At 48.4% G+C, this 17,248-nt stretch overlaps 1 protein-coding gene across 2 annotated transcripts in view; it reads right to left on the bottom strand.

Annotated features, from left to right (window-relative positions):
• Positions 1 to 17,248, bottom strand: part of LOC144784432 (multidrug resistance-associated protein 1-like) — a 1,651,426-nt gene that overhangs the window by 52,336 nt on the left and 1,581,842 nt on the right. For both annotated transcript variants that reach the window (XM_078663183.1, XM_078663184.1), the window contains one exon: positions 2,854 to 3,048. In XM_078663183.1, the coding sequence (XP_078519309.1) occupies positions 2,854 to 3,048 (195 nt within the window). The remainder of the gene's footprint in view (positions 1 to 2,853; positions 3,049 to 17,248) is intronic.

Below are 17,248 nucleotides of genomic sequence, written 5' to 3' on the forward strand. Positions count from 1 at the left end.
ATGCATTTTGGGTCAATTCTGCAGAGGAAAGTTTGACCATCAGGGGTCAGATTCAGAGTTTAGCAGGTGGATAATCTATCACGAACATGGTGGATATTCCGTCTGCCATATTACAAGTGCTAATGGCGATAATGAACTTGTAATAATGCTGTCATGTTTGTGACGCAAGGTCCTATCCACCAGACTCTAAATCAGGCACTAGGTTTTCTACAGAGGGATGATACAGTGAACATTTCGGGTCACAAGATGAAAATATTCATCAACTAGCTATGTGTCAAGGAGTGCACTGCCAGGTCCAGGAACAGCTTCTCCCAAGCAGCCAAGTACAGGAACAATAGTGCCTTGTTGAAGGATAACAGAAATTGTGATGGTACAGAAGGGATATAGGATCCCAGTTAAACTTTTAGATTTTGCGTATGTTGTGGCCAAGGTTAATTCCAGTGATTTTGCTGCTTTTCCTACCACCTACATGAAAGAAGAAACTTCCTGTGAAGGAGACCCAGATGGGCAAGTAATGTCCCCTTCTGGGAATGTGTTGAGGCTGCATGCATTTTCTAAGTCCAAGCAGAGGTCATACTATGAGTTTTAAGATGGAAGCTTATCCAGCTCTGAATCATCATCCTCTATGTGACCATAGTCTAAGGAATGGTAAAAGCATCTGAACCAAAAAATGCCTCCACCTGGGTGAATCTTTGGGCCCTTGAGGGTGCTCTAAAAGAGACTCATCAGCAAAACTAGCACATACCTTTTCTTTTGCCTCTTGGATAGTATATATTGTTTCTGAAGGTGGCAGCAGAGATGAAATCTCCAAGGGTAGTACCAGTGATCACATCACAGGCAGCCCAAACACATGGGGGTTGGTGCCATAGAGGTGAATGATCTCACCGGAGGGGAGGCTCAGGCCAGAGTTTGCAGATGTTCGGAGTCTAGTGCTTTGGGGTTTAGGTTTTTGGAATTGGCAAACCTGCACAGTGGATCAAACCTTGTGAAGTGGCCAAGAGGTTAACAGGGCTGTTTGGAAAATATTACGCATGGCCTGCTGGCAGGCTTAAAAGTGTGCAGGGTCAGTTGATGGCATTGTAAATTCCAGCTTCACTTTGTTCAAATTCAGAATAGGCTCAGATGACAAGAAAGAGACTAGCATTGAGGAAACTAATCCAGGATCTTAACAGTCTCAGGAGTGAAAGAGCTTCCTTGAGGAAGAAAAGGCTGTTCTCCTTTTCTGCCGTTTTAGGGGGGGAAAACCTCCTGGGAGATTGTTTGGTGTCAGGAGAATTATCTGAAGAAGGGGAACCCCCTTGGTTTGCTTGTGCATGCCTTGGACAAAAATGGATAGGCCTTCTGCTCTTTGCCTGTGGACTTAAGCTCTTCAGAAGCTTCATCATCAGAGGTTATATATTAGACCAAATCCGTGTCCAAAGCTGACAAATGTAATTGGTGAAACACCCTGGAAGTCCCGCACCCATGCTGATGGAACACGGAAAAACAAACGGATACCAGCACGCCAGTTGGTGCATTGTGTCGCTTATTGTTGTCACATCCTGATAAGATTAACATAGGATTGGATATGAGAAACGGGGTTTAAGTTGTATGGTAGTCCTAGTGAGGGTGAAATGTTTTTGTTGGGAAACAAGCTACATGATCCAGTCTGGCACCTGGAGATATTCATAAAGTGATCACTCTTCTGGAAGAATTATTCATCAGGCGATGACAATGTGTTTGGCTGGTGGAGGTAGGTTGCCGGAGGCACACAAAAGTTTTCAAAACCCCTTTCAAAGGCCAAACAGAAGACAACAATCCCAAGTTAAATAATGGCTTCATTGACCAGATGAACATCTGAGAATGGGACATTTTCCTAAAGATAGAATAGGGCCTCTCTTTAATCTTCGATATTTTTTGTGTTGGGAAGATCTTTCCTGAAATTGTTCTCTTTTGTGTGACTTACATGCAGAAGAGGTAAAATAGGAGTTTGTGGGATATCTTACATGGATAGAACCATTACATCTGAAGAGATTACGTACCAAAGATAAATTGGTGGAGGAATTGCGAAAATAAGAGAAGCTCTGGATTTGTGATGTCAGGTAGCAGAAAAAGACGAATTGATTACAGTTCAGAGTGGAACCTCAATGTACCATGTCTTTATGTCAAGAGGCGATATAGATATTAGTGGCTAAGACAGCATGGTGCTAACTGGTGGCACTGGAATACATTGCTGCAATACATTTCAGCTTCAGTTTAAGTCCTGATAATATTCATAAGGTGAGGAATTTCTGAAAGGATCAATAACAATATATTTACCAAGGTACTGTTCAGATATAATTTTAATACATTTTTTTATCTCCTGTTGAGTGTTCCAGGATCCCACCAGGGGGGGGTGCAATATGGATTATTTATATATTTAGTGAAAATTCCCATTATGGAGAAGTTGTGTTACAGAAACATAACCCCTTTTTTGTTACCTTTGAAAAAAAACAAAAAAAACGTGTGTTATTGATGGCTTAGCATGGCACCCAAGCAAAATAAAATTATAGCAGGATGTTTTTATCCTCAGAATTCCTACTGAAAGGTAACTTGATACACACACTTTTATTTAGCCCTTGGTAAAAAAAAAAAGAAATCCTGATGTTGACATTTACCGAGATACAACTTGGAATATTTGCTGAAGATTAGGATGCTTAGTGGTGTGGGGTTTTAAGATCTTTAGAGTGATAGCTGATCAAGAGTATTTACTGTTTAAACCCCGACTATCTATACGACTAGATAACTAAATGAATAGATAAGCATGCACTTGAATTCCTACATCTTCCAGATAAAAAAATTCAATACTTAAATACCGTTTTATTTCTACATTACCTCGTATAATCCATGATGGTATTAAGACGATGTGCTATCGTGATTACTGTGCATTCTTCAAATTGAACTCGGATGGTTGACTGGATTAGGTCATCGGTTTCCAGATCTACAGCTGCTGTTGCTTCATCTAGAACCAGGATTTTGGTCTTACGAAGAAGAGCACGTGATAGACACACCAACTGACGCTGTCCAATACTTAAAACAAGAAAAAGGTAACCGTTACAACAGACTACTATTGACTCTGTTCGCCTTTTCCTCCCAGTCAACAACATTTTTATAAATCAAGTACAATGGCAGCTACCCATAAGGTCTAATCCAGGCAAAGCATATTTTTATACTGAAGTAGAGATGTCATATTCTGTGAACATTCAGATTGCTTATCAGTAATGACATTTCTACGATTCTCCCTTCCACATCCCTCTTTACTTTAATTATTCCATGAGGTGGGTTCACCTTACAAGTCACACTAAGTTGCCCTTTTGTCACTCTGCTTTACAAATTACAAAGAACTCTAACCGTGTAAGTTCTTCACCCAAAACTAATAAGTTACTTACCTTTGGTAACACCTTATCTGGTAGACACAGGACCTACGCACAGATTCCTTACCTCAGAATTATCCCTAGGCACCAGAGTGGATCCAAAAGATTTTCTACAGCAGTACCATTACGCGTTGGTAGAAGGCGTCAAGCGCCTCCATAGCGACATCGTCCACCAGATGTGAAGATGACAGTCCATATAAGTCCCCCCTTGACATGCTGATGTCTGTTTCTTCTGCGACTTCTTTTCCACATTAAAAAAAAACACGGAACCACTTATAGAAACTACTATGGAAACATTGTGCCCAAAAAGAACATTTTTGTAAATCATTTCTTTTTTTTTTACCCAATGAAAGGCAACAGTGCTCAGAAAGGCATCTGGTACACAAAAGGTTAAAGCAGTTTGCGGAGTGGGGAGGATGGGTGGGTGGATCTGCAGCTAGATCCTGTCTCTTATTCATCTGATAGGGACATCTAGCCGCAGATTCCTTACCTTTGAACTAGATACCCAAGCAATTGATTGAAAATGTATAAAGAGCTTGGTTACTCCAAAGGGTATTCCAGAGATTGGGGGCCATGAGGCTAAAGGAGCGACCGCCAATCGGAGCTGTCGTCACCTTCCTCGGAGGAGGGTCAGCGAACTGATCCTACTAATAAACCCCATCTAGGGAGGGGGAGGGGGGCTGGGGGAGAGGAGAGAGGGAGAGAGGGAGAGAGGGAGAGAGGGAGAGAGGGAGAGAGGGAGAGAGGGAGAGAGGGAGAGAGGGTGAGAGGGTGAGAGGAGAGAGGAGAGAGGAGAGAGGAGAGAGGAGAGAGGAGAGAGGAGAGAGGAGAGAGGAGAGAGGAGAGAGGAGAGAGGAGAGAGGAGAGAGGAGAGAGGAGAGAGGAGAGGAGAGAGGAGAGAGGAGAGAGGAGGAGAGGAGGAAAGGAGGAGAGGAGAGACTGTGAGGAAAGTGGGTGAGGAAGAAGTCCCACCACAAATACTGTGGAAAACCGGTATGGAACTGAAGTCCGTGAACAAATATGGGAAGACAGCCATGGCAGAAGGATGAAACAGGTGCTGGAAAAGACATTTCAATAACCATATTACAACATAGCTTCTTCAATAGTAGCCGGACCATTAACTGAAGGCCAAGGCCAATAGCCAATACCTCCGAGTCAAAGCTCCTTGCCATAGAAACAAGCCATGTAGAGAGCACCAATCAATGCTTTAGAAAAGCAGTGGAAACAACAACAACATGGGCATAGACCACTCTTGGTCAAGTGAAACACTTTAAAAAATAAGTGATTCCTCTGGGACTATTAAACGTAGAACCCACAAAGCAGGAAGGGTTAACCATTGCAAAGTAACAAACAAGTAAAGGTCCCTCAAGAACATGAAGAAAAACGCAGCAACGTAAGCAAAAACACACTCTCTCATAAGAGGTAGCATAATATGACTTTATAGAGAACCTATATAAAAAGAGGTGGCAGGCGGGTCTCCTGGAGCAGGACGGTGCCTATGAGCTATGGACAAGTCTACTAGGGCTCTTAAAACGGGTCTAGCTCGACAGCCCATCAAAATATCAAATAGCGCTTCACTGAAGGTGAGCACAGGCTCAATCCTCGTTTGGCCCAGATGAAGCACCTCAATTAAGGGGTCAATGTCCACCTCCACAAAAGGGAACTGCAAATCCAGAACCACAGCTACCCTCCTCTTAAGTTCAGCGAAAGCAAAGCTAGCCTCAGTAGCGAGGCTGGGAGGAGAAAACAAGCCTGAGGAAGGGGAAGTCTCAAGGCCACTAAACTCCCCAGATCAGATATCCAATTAGCCTCCAGAGGAGGGTGAGCTGTGTCAATCATGGTTGGAAGAAACCCCATTCCATCTCTACCAAAACACTGGTCTCATGAAGGAGGAACAGTAGGGAGCTCCTCCGAAGGAGGAGGAAGGTATTAACTGCACCGTCAACTATGCTGACTCGCATCAATGTGGCAATGCCTTGGCATCGGAGAGGAGAGATATTGTGGCATCGACTGGCGAAGTAGACGTCAGAGCGGCTGATCAGACACTGGTGTTGCAGGTGGGAACCCAGAAGGGCTGTGCACCAGAGCCAACATGGATCAGCCTATGGATCCAGAGGGCGTCACTGACGCTGAGGGGGATTCAGCTGGCATGGATCCAGTCAAGGATCCTCTGGCCTCCTTGAGGCTGAGAAGTGTACCAGAGGGAGACAGAGAACCAAAGATAGCATGCAGGGAGTGATAATATTACCTCATCTGGTCCAGAGTCGCCCCCATCTCCAGTAGGGTCATTTGTTAACTTTGGTTCTCAGCGAGTGCTGACTTACCAACTTGGGCATAGTCAATTATAGTCATCATCTATAAAAAAAAAGGGGACCATAAGAATCCTGTGTGCTACTGCCCGATATTTCTACTTCACTTATTAGTGAGGATAGGGGGCTGGACTGTCTTAAACAGGCTCCACGATTGGCAGATTCGAACAAAATTATTTCAGATCTACAGTATGGTTCTTGCCCAGGAGTGGGGACTATAGAACAGGGATTGAATATAAATTGCTTAATCTTGCCTTTGCAGATCTTTCATCTGCAGTTGATTGTGTTAGCCACAGCAAGTTGAGGCAAATTTTAGTGGTGGCGAAATCTGTAATTCACTTCCTAAGGAAAATATATTCAGGTATCAAGGCTACGGTTTCAGGGGGAATGCACTAGGTGGTTCCGCATATAGCGAGGGGTGCGGCAGGGCTGCATGCTTGCCCTTTTTTTATTCTCTCTATATATAAACAGTCTTGAATGAATTGGCTAGTAAATCCAAGGATCTCACACAAATTGGTCATCGGCCCATTCTGGCCCTCCTCTATGTGGACAACGCTGTTCTTATGGCACAAACTCCATTGGGCCTACAAAAAATCCTCTCAAACTTTGTTGATTATATGCAAGACTTGGGTCTTCTAATCAAAGTAAAACCTGTATTATGAATTGTGGAAGTAGAATATTAAAATACCGCACTATCAAAATATTTGATGCAAAGATTAGTGCTATGATGACCTTCTCTTATCTGGGTATACTGTTTTATAAGAGCAGCACATGGATTCAATGTATCAAGGCCAGGAATCTTTTGTATAAGAATTAAGTTATGGCCCTATCTAACTTCGCAAGGAAGCAAGGCAATTACCCACCCATGAAATGCTAAAGATTTAGAAGGTTAAATGCCTATCTATTGCTACTTATGTGGCAGGTGTATGGGGACATGTTAATTTTAGTAGAAAACTCGTTTGAGGAGTCTTCTTGCTGCACCTAAAAGTGTGTCTTATGTTTGCCATGCAGAACAGGGTCTATAATTTCTTTTTGATATAATTAAGATGCAGTCAATCTTCTTATGGCACAAGATAATTTACTGGCCTTAATTGGGCAGTTATTACAGATTGCCTCAAGCTTAGCGCTGCAATGCATTTTTCAAGGCTGGTTTATATTAAACAATTCTAGGGTCAGCCATTGTATTTTGAACAGCCCGATACTTTGTTAGACATAAATAGGAAAAATAGGAAAATTAAATGCGGGGGGCTCCTTGAAGAACTCAGGGTAAATGCTGAGCTGTTAAAACCCACAGTCCTAAAAAATCAGTCTAATCAGGTTAAATACAATATGCAACCTTACCTTAAATTTATCCCGGACCCCAGGCATAGGTTTGTACCAATGAGTTTCAAGATTGATATCTTTCACCGTTTAACCAGCTTTCCCCTAATGAATGAGTTGTCTCAAAAATTAGATAACCGTCCCTGCAACCAAGTGTCGAAACAGAGCACTATGCACATAGTGCTTTTTTGCAAACGTATATAGAACAGAGGAAACACTATATTATTTCAGTTCAGTTCTAAAGTCTTTTCATTTCAAACAATGCCGCCCAGCATATTTGTTTTTGCAAACCTTAACATTACTGGATATATGCTGCTACCTATCAAATTTTTATGGGCAGTGATGTTTGCAAGAAAGAAGTTTTAACTTATGCACAATTTGGTATATAGTAATTTTTTAGATGGCATGTTTTTAATTGATCCCAGTATGTATATTTTCATTATTACAGTCTAAATGTGTTTTTATTGTATAAATGATGTTTTATATAGTCCTATTTGATGATGTATGTATTTGTTTTTTATCATATATATTTCTATGCAGTAATGCTTTTAAAGCTTTAATGACTTCAATTGAAATCTAATACATTTTACTAATAGAATGGATACTGGAAGCCGCGGGGTAGACTCTCGTTCCGAATACTCAACCAGAGAACAGGAAGGGGAGTCAGATGCCACAAGTTTATTTGTTTGTTAAATGTTGAAAGATAGCTGCCTGGACATGGAGGACTATTTTAATTTATTGATACTAAAGTTATTGTTTTTTAATTTTAGAGAACAGTCTGGCTGTTGCCCCCTCCTCTCTGTTGTAGCTTTTATTCTGCGTTGAAACATCTTTCAGTGCCCTGAAGGTGTGTGGTCGGCTGACCAGTCCACACCGAAATGCGAGTCCGCACCTGTGTTTCAGCCACTCAGACACCAAAGCAAAACATGTGTTTTCAGACCTCTACTACTGTATTTTGCTGTACATAAGATAAATGAATGAAATATTTTGAACAGATGTTTGAATAGACCTGCAAATGCAATTTTCGGTCTGTCGATGTATGTGGATGTTAAGGCATTATCCAATTGTGTCCAATGTTGTGAGGGGACATATATAGTCTTTCTGCTTGGTCTTGGTGTTTCATAAGGCTGACCTTGAGAGTTTTAATAGGGTCTATTGATTAAAATGATGTATAGGGTATGAGAGAGGTCAGTGTGAGAGTATTTAGATTGCACGGGTATGACAGTTCTTTTTTCTTTATGCATCAAGTCTTTAAGCATACGTTACTTACTTGTGTATCAATATATCTGTAAGAGACATTATCTAGTGATAGATTCCTTACCTCAGAATATCCCTAGGCATCAAACTGGATGCAGAAAGTTTTTTCGTCTGCAGTACCCCTGCACGTCGGTAGGCGTCGTCGTATGGCTCCGCGTACGTCGCTGGAGTAGTCGCCGAGATGACGTCGCTGGAGCTACCTGGATGCGCCCATGCGCGCTGACCTTAGTTCTGTACATGACTTTCCGCGCAAGGAACGCAGGGCCATGCAAGATACTGACCACTGGTTCATTGAAACTAGGGCCCTGAGAGGGATGACCGTAACCCTAGAAATCAGTTTGCAGAATGGGGAGAATGGGTGGGGCGGTAAGGGATCTATCACTAACTAATGTCTCTTACAGATATATCTTTACACAAGTAACTTGTGCAGCTGAAAGAGACACGTTAGTGATAGATTCCTTACCTTAGAATAGATACTCCAGCAATACCAACCCCGGTGGTGGGTCTGCGAACAAGGATCACACCAGAAAGTCACAAAGAACAGAACGGCAGAAGAAGCAGCCTCTCCGGACTGGACTGCCAAGGAAATAATGCTTGGTGAAATGGTGCACCGAGCCCCATGTTATGTTATGTTATGTTAACGGTATTTATTGTGCGCACAGCTGCTCCAGCAAAGGAGCGTCCTGGCGCATGACAAGGTGAAACACAACACCGCTAACAACAGGGCAGGGGAGCACAAAATAACCAGAATTAAAACAGAAAAGTCTTAATCGCCCTACGAAACTGTAGAAGGTCCTCTAGGAGTCGAATCTCAGCCGGAAGGGAGTTCCAAATATCCGCCGCTCTCACTCGAAAGGAGCGGCCACCGGCACGGCACAGCTTGAACCGGGGAACAATGGCAAGAGCCTGGCCCAGAGAGCAGAGGGAGCGAGACGGAACATACAAAGAAAGAAGATTAGACAAGATCTGGGGGGCAGTGCCTTTTAAAATTTTAAAAGCCAGACACAAAACCTTGAACTGGATTCTCGACCGCACCGGCAACCAGTGCAGGGAGCGGAGGGTGTTAGAGACGGAGCAGAATCTAGGCAAACCAACTATAGCTCTGGCAGCCGCATTTTGGACGCGCTGCAGGTGCGAAAGTTCGGCCTGATTAGACCCCACCAGGAGGGAGCCGGGAAATCACCGTCGCCTGAACCACCAGCTGCCTGGTAGGGGCAACACATTTTTTTAGAACAGGTCTAAGGCCCCGCAGCACACCAAAGTAGCAGGACGCAGTTTTCTTTGTGTGGCCGACAAAGTTAAGGCTGGAATCTAACCAAACTCCCAGATTTTTCAGTTCAGAGACCGGAGTCGGAGATGGTCCTAATTCCGGCGGCCACCAGCTGTCTCCCCAGAGCTCCGCACACTTACCGACAACCATAACCTCCGTCTTACTGGCATTAAGCTGGAGACAGTTCGCAGTCATCCAGTTAGCCAGTGCCTTCAGTCCACTCTGAAACCTAGGGGCATCCAGATCGGCATCCCCGCTGAGAGTAACCGCCAGCTGAGTGTCGTCAGCATATGACACCATAGTCCGGCCCCACTGCTTGACAACCTCAGCCAGCGGTCTCACGTAAAGATTAAATAACGTGGGACTCAGCGAGGAGCCCTGGGGAACCCCCATGGCCAGAGGATGGATTTTGGACAGGTAAGGTGGAATGGCTACGCAGAAGGAACGGCTGTCAAGAAAGGAGCGGAACCACTGCAGAGCAGACCCCCCTATGCCAATCTCCTCCAACCGGTGTAGCAAGATGCGATGAGAGACGGTATCAAAGGCGGCGCTAAGGTCTAATAATACAAGCGCCGCCGTCTGACCCGCATCCAACACCGCACGCAAATGCTCCACTATCGCAAGAAGGGCCGTCTCCGTGCTGTGCCCAGCACGGAAGCCGTTCTGCGTGGAGTCCAGCACATTGGTCCGAGTGAGGTGGTCAGCAATGACCAGATTAACATGGGCCTCCGTGATTTTCGTTGGCCAGGTGAGTAAAGAAATAGGGCGGTAGTTCTCGGGTTTTAAAGGATCCAAAGAAGACTTCTTCAGTATCGGAGAAACCACCGCCTGCTTCCATTTAGTTGGTACCACACCAGAGGCCAACGAGAGATTGACTAAGGAACAGACCATCGAGCGACCCAAGAAAGACTGGTCTCTGAAGAAAGCTGGTTTCAATGGGTCCGAAGGGGAGCCAGATTTGATTTGCTGGGCCAGTTTATTAAAGCCCTCAGGAGATAGTGGAGGGAAGGAATGCAAGATGGTATGTCCTAGGGCACCATCAGTGCCTCCCAGAGCTGGCCTAGTATTGGGGAAGGCCTGGTAAATAACCTGGATCTTTTCCAGGAAAAAGGATGCCAACGCCTCACAATGAGCAATGGAACCAGTAGGCAAGGAGGACGTCCTTTTTGCCAAAAGATCTTTCACCACTTTAAAGATGGTTTTAGACGGGTTTGGGCTATTGCGGAATTCCAGGGCGTAAAACGCCGCACGGGCTCTGCAAATGGCTCGATGATAGAGCTTAACGGAGGCCACATAGGCGGCTTTCATGTCGGCCGCATAGGCCTTCCGCCACGCCCTTTCCGCCCGTCTACAGATACCCTTCAAAGCGCGCAAGGCACTGTTATACCAAGGGCTCGACTCTCTAGAGCTCAATTTGCTCAAGGTGATGGGAATCAAGGAGTCCAGAGCTCTAGTAACCCAGCTGGAGAACTGATCATAGCCCTTTTCCACACTGTCCAGAGGGCCTAACGCCTCTTCCACCAGGAACCGATGCAAATCCTCCAGCCTGAGCTTACTCCAGTGCCGCCTGGGGACCCGTCTAACAGATGGAATGGACGGAGTCTCCGGCAGAGGGCACCTAATGGACACCAGGAAATGATCCGTCCACCCTAAAGGAGAAATGGACAGGACACTGGCTCCATCTACATTAGTAAAAAAGGGGTCTAAGATGTGGCCCCCAACATGAGTAGGCTGAGATACCTGTTGGGATAGCTGAAGTGCCTCCAGATCAGCTAAGATATTACTAACCACCGGGATAGTCTGATTATCAAAGTGCAAGTTCAGATAGCCCAAGATGGAGAAATTGGCACAGCCCATAACTAGCGCACTAACGGCGTCAGGGAAGGCTTCTCTGAACATTGCGTCATTACCCTGAGGTCGGTAAACCACCATCCCAGAAAACGTAAACTGGGGGCTGATCAAGATCTTAAACGATGCACTTTCGCAGCCCGCAATATTAAGTCCCTTCCAGACACAAGTGAAACCGGACCTGACTATGAGGGCAATGCCACCACCTCTGGTAGGCCGATTCAAGGTGTAAATAGAGTACTCAGGGGGGCAGACCAAGTTGACAATGGCCACATCCGCCTCCTGAAGCCAAGTTTCCGTGATGGTAAGAATATCGGGGGATTCATCCTTAATAAGGTCATAAATAGCTTGGTGATGCTTCACCATAGACCTAACATTCAGGTTGAACACCCGCAGGCCACGCACGGGGCAATTGCTCCGCGGGACAGATATACTATCCCTCTGGCGAATAGGCACGGGGGAGTTGAGCATCCATCCCTTGCAGGCACAATGGTAAGGGCCGCGCAGAGGATGGATCGGTGCTAAGTCACACCTTGGGACGGTCTGCCCAATAGACCAAAGACTCTCTCTAGAGTAGGTGAGCATCACGGTACACAAAAGGAACTAACCTCAAATGGTCAACTAGCCCGCTGCGCCCCGCGTGTCCCTAGCGCGGACGGGCGCAGACGGGCAGGACTCTGGCACGACTCCGGCCACGCGACGGCGCCCCAGCTGCGCGACCCGCTGCGCGGGGGGAGCGACTTTAAGTAGGCGTCCCGCGAAGCTGCCAGAGCGCTGCCCCGCTCAAAATGGCGCTTCCGATGGTCCGTGCCCTCCCCAAGATGGCGCCCACACCAGAAGTGCCCCGGGAACCGGACCCGCCCAAATGGCGGTGGAAACACAGAATTATGTGCAGTGAGGGGCTCCAGTTAAAACCAAGAGGTAAGAAAACCAAATTATGACCTTAAATGAAAAAACGAGGGAAAGTTAAAATCGAGTGCAAGCGCTGCCACAATCAACGCAGCCGCGTTAAAAACCTTGTCAGTGTAGCTTCTTGACAGATGTCTCGCAGGGGGACATCACCTCCCAATGCAGTGGTAGCTGCTGTAGCCCTGGTAGAATGGGCAGGCAACCCCACCAGAGGTTCCTTTTTAGCCAGCGAATAACAGGCTTTGATACACAAGATCACCCAGGGGGAGATAGTCCTCTTGTGTACAGCCCGGCCTTACTTGGTGCACAGGTAGCCAACAAAGAGCTGGTCATCCACCCAGAACTGTTATTTGCGGTTCAGATACAAAAAGAATGCACGTTTTGGGTCCAGACGGTGGAGCCTCTCTTCTTCTCTGGAAGGGTGTGGAGGCAGAAAGAAAGTGGGCAAGGTGATAGTTTGCCCAATATGGAAGGCAGTGACAACCTCTGGCAAGAATGAAGTACAAGTGCGAAGCACAACCTTGTCTGGATGAACCGACAGAAAAGGAGGCTTACAGGAAAGAGCCTGGAGCTAACTCATGCGCCAATTGGAGGTGATGGCAACCAGGAAAGCAGTCTTCAAAGTTAACAAACAAAGAGGACAGTTGTTAAGCGGCTCAAAGGGAGCACACATCAGAAAAGTAAGAAGCAGATTCAAGTCCCACTGCGGCATCACAAACTGAATAAGAGGGAAAAGGTGAGTAATGCCTTTGAAAAATCTATTAACAGATGCTTGAAGAGAGAGGGCTGATCAGGGAGCCTGAGAAAGGCAAAGATTGCAGGCAGCCCTTGATAGTGCCCAGAGCAGAGCCCTGCCGGGCCAAAGAAAGAAGGAACAACAGTACCTCTGAAAGAGGGACAGAAAAGGGATCCACAGCCTTTGCTGTGCACCATGCCACCAATTTGTTCCACCTGCAGGCGTATACCGATTTAGTGGAAGGACGCCTGGCTGCCAGAATAACATCACAGACTTCAGGAGGTAAGTCAAACGGAATCAACTGCCACTGCTCAATCTCCACTCATGTAGGTGGAGGCTGGACAGGTTTGGGTGGAGGACCGTCCCCTGCTGCTGTGACACAAGATCCTCATAAAGAGGCAGTCGGATCAGGGGATCCACGCTTATACTGAGTAGCTCGGGATACCAAACTCTTCGAGGACAGTCCAGAGCCACAAGAATGACTTGGGCCCAGTCACGCCTGATCATCTTCAGCACTCTGGGTAGAAGTGGTATAGGCGGAAAGGCGTACAATATACCGCAGCTCCACTTGCAACGAAAAGCGTTGACAAGCAAGTGCCGCCTTGGAAATCTCAACGCGCAGAACAGCTGAAATTGCGCGTTCTCTTCGGTGGCGAATAGATCTAACCAAGGCTCTCCCCACTGTCGAAAGAGACCTTGCACCACCTCCGAGTGAAGACGCCATTCGTGATCCATCATACACCAGCGGCTGAGCTCGTCCGCCCTGGCGTTCAAAGAACCTGCCAGGTGTTGAACCGTCAAAGAAATGCCTTGACATTCCAGCCATGTCCAGAGGCACAGAACCTCCTGACATAGGGTCCATGACCCCACCCCGCCCTGTTTGTTGCAATACCACATGGTGGTGGTGTTGTCTGTGAACACCTGCACCACCTTCCCCTTGACAGAGGGAAGGAATGCCTTCAGTGCAAGAAGGATTGCCCAAAGCTCCAGAAAGGATATGGAGCCGGGACTCCGTTAGAGACCAGAGGCCTCTGACCTCCGCCGCTCCCATGTAGCCACACCATCCCAGGAGGGACGCATCCGTCACCACTGTGTGCTCCGGTTGGGGAAGGGAGAGGGATCTGCCGCTGACTCAATGATGATTTGTGAGCCACCACTGCAATTGTTGAGCAGTGCCCTCCAAGATCTGGACGTAGTCGGACAGGTTCCCCATATGCTGCGCCCACTGGTACTTCAGGTCCCACTGCAGGGCCCGCATATGCCATCTTGCATGATTGGTGAGCAGGATGCAGGAGGCCATGAGGCCCAGCAGCCTCAGGATCGACCTGACCGAAACCCGGGACAAGGCCTGAAAGATCGGAATCATAGCCCGAATGTCCCAGACTCACTGTTCGGGAGGATAGATCCGAAACTGCGCCGTGTCCAGAACCACTCCGATAAAGAGGAGCTTCTGAGAGGGAATCAGATGAGACTTCGGCCTGTTATGGAGAACCCCAGCAAATGCAGGAGGTCAGCCTTAGTCTGGAGTTGGGAGACGACTGTTTGGGGCGAGCCCACCTTCAACAACCAGTCGTCGAGATAGGGGAAGACTGAAACCCCTGATCTGCGCAGATGAGCTGCGACCACCACCATCACTTTCGTGAACACCCGAGGGGCGCTTGTAAGGCCATAGGGGAGCACAGTGCACTGAAAATGCTCCTGCCCTACCATGCATCGCAGGTAACGCTGGTGGGCCGGCAGGATGGGAATATGAAAATAGGCATCCTGCAGGTCCAACGCTACCAACCAGTCTGGCGGGTTGAGGGCAGGGAAGACCTGAGCAAGTGTGAGCATCTTGAACTTCCCCTTCCGGAGGAAGCCATTGACATTCCGGGGGTCCAAGATAGGACGCTGGCCTTTGTCCTTCTTTGGAACCAAGAAGTAGTGGGAGTAACAACCACGACCTACTTCTGGCGTCGGAACGCGCTCGATGGCCCACTTGGTCTAGAGGGCCATGACTTCCTGCTGGAGAAGTGTCAAGTGCCCCCCTGACATGTGGTGGTACTGTGGTGGCATTGCCTGGAGGGGTAGACTCAAAGGAGAGGGAGTAGCCCCTTCGTACCAGTTGCAGAACCCACCGGTCCGATGTGATGGTGCGCCAGTGGTGGAGGTGATGGTGAATCCTGCCACCCACTGGCGTCTGGTGGGCCTGAAACACCGGACTAGGAAGGTTTGGAGGCAGCGGCTGCAGGAGGGGTGGTAGACTGACCTGCACGCTGGCCCCGTGACCTGCCTCTGCAGGTCCCACGGCTGCGCTAAGAGTGTTGCTGTGCAGGCCTGTGGTTTGAAATGAACGTGCTTGAGCGCCCTTTCCTTGGCCACGAAAGGAGTGAAAAGCAGAAGCGGAAGGAGTGCGTGTGACCGAAAGGCCCAAGGACTTGGCCGTAGCCCGCGAGTCCTTAAAACGTTCCAACGCGCAGTCTGCTTTATCGCCGAACAGGCGAGTGCCATCAAAGGTTATGTCCATCAACGTGTTCTGGACATCCTCAGAAAAGCCAGTGGTCCTCAGACAGGCGTGACGGCGTAGCACCACTGTCGTTGAAATCGCCCTGCCCAGCTTGTCAGAAGTGTCAAGACCACAACGGATGGTGAACTTGGCTGCGTCTCTCCCCTCATCAATAGCTTGGGAAAGAATTGTCCGAGCCTGCACCGGACGCGGAGCAGCACTTGCGCAACTGTATACCACACAGAATGGGAGTAACGTCCCAAGCGACATGCGGTGTTCACAGACCGCAGGACTGACCTGGCGGAAGAGAAAATCTTCTTCCTAAATTGCTCCAGTTTCTTGGATTCCCTGTCAGGAGGTGCGGAAGAGAACGCGCTTGGGGACGCAAAGGCTTGGACAACCAAGCTCTTGGGGCGAGGTGTTGGGAGAGGAAAACTGGGTTGCCTGGAGCCGGACGATGGCGTCAGGTGACGTTCTTGTCCACAGGAGCCCCTGTGTTGGGCTTGGACAAGGTACCCAAAAGAATGTCTGCGAGGTCTTCGTTAAAGGGCAGCAGCGGCTCCGTAGTAGCAGAAGCTGGCCCGAAGCACCTTGGTCAGGAGATTACTCCCGATGGCCACATTAGGGAGTTCAAATTGGAGAGCCTTGGCTGCCCTGCACAACACCATAGAATATTATCTACCCTCCTCCGCAGCCACGGTAGAAGGAGATAGTACGCCAGGTTCAGGAGCATAATCCTGGTCACCTGCATCCTCCGGATCCTCATCCCAGTCCTGGTCTAAATCGCATTGGGCTGCGAGAGGGTCCTCCGACCCCCCAGTCCTCCCCCTTCCTCTGTAGCCTGTGGAACAGGTGGAACATACGGAGGTGGGATGGACAAAGGGAACGAAATTCCCAAACGGCGTCTGAATTGGCGCCGGTCGACACCCTTCCTGCACCTGTCCCACGCCGGGGAGGGAGCCGGGGACGGCGTCGGCCAGGGTCGCGGCAGTGTCGGCGACGTCAATGCCGGTGGCGGTCGTACAGGGATAACCGGCATGGACGGTGATCCAGGCCTGGATCCATGGAGGTTTCTCGGCATCGACGACGTCGGGCTGAAGCCGGCGACGTCGAGGAACGAGGACTCCCAGCCGGGTTCGAAGACGCACCGGCAGGGCCGGACGGTCCAAAGACAAGTGCCATGGCCGACAGAAAATCCTGCAGCTGGGCCGGAGTCGTCGATGGACCCGGAAAGGACGGGTAGGCCATCGGCAACTGCAGAGCGCCACCTGCCCCCTTAGCCGTGTCGCGCGACCAGCTAGGGGAAGGCAAAGAGCGAAGATGACTTTTTATGCTTTGCCTTACCTGGACTCAGAGTGCAAAGGCTTCGAGTGATGGTGATGGCTCCGCGCCCGGTCCCCCGACCTCCCTCTGGACCGGGAATGGCACGGAACAGACGCCTGGGCCTTCAACCACCACTTTTGGGGACGCTCCTGCAAAGTTTTCGGAGCCATGGTCAGGCATTGGGGGCGCGACTGAGTCGTGGTCACGCCCCAGGCAGTAGAGACACTCACGGTGCGGGTCCGTCACAGACATTGTGCAGGGACAGGCCACGCAAGACTTACAAACGGGCATCCCTATGCACTTTGAGTATAAGTACTCAAAAAGAGAGACAAAAGTCCCAAAAAACTCAGTCAAAAAGTGACTGGGGGTACCGCTCTATCCGCATCTGCGCTTGCTGGC

The sequence above is a fragment of the Lissotriton helveticus genome, chromosome 10 (assembly GCF_964261635.1).
Source record: "Lissotriton helveticus chromosome 10, aLisHel1.1, whole genome shotgun sequence".
NCBI classification, from domain to species: domain Eukaryota; kingdom Metazoa; phylum Chordata; class Amphibia; order Caudata; family Salamandridae; genus Lissotriton; species Lissotriton helveticus.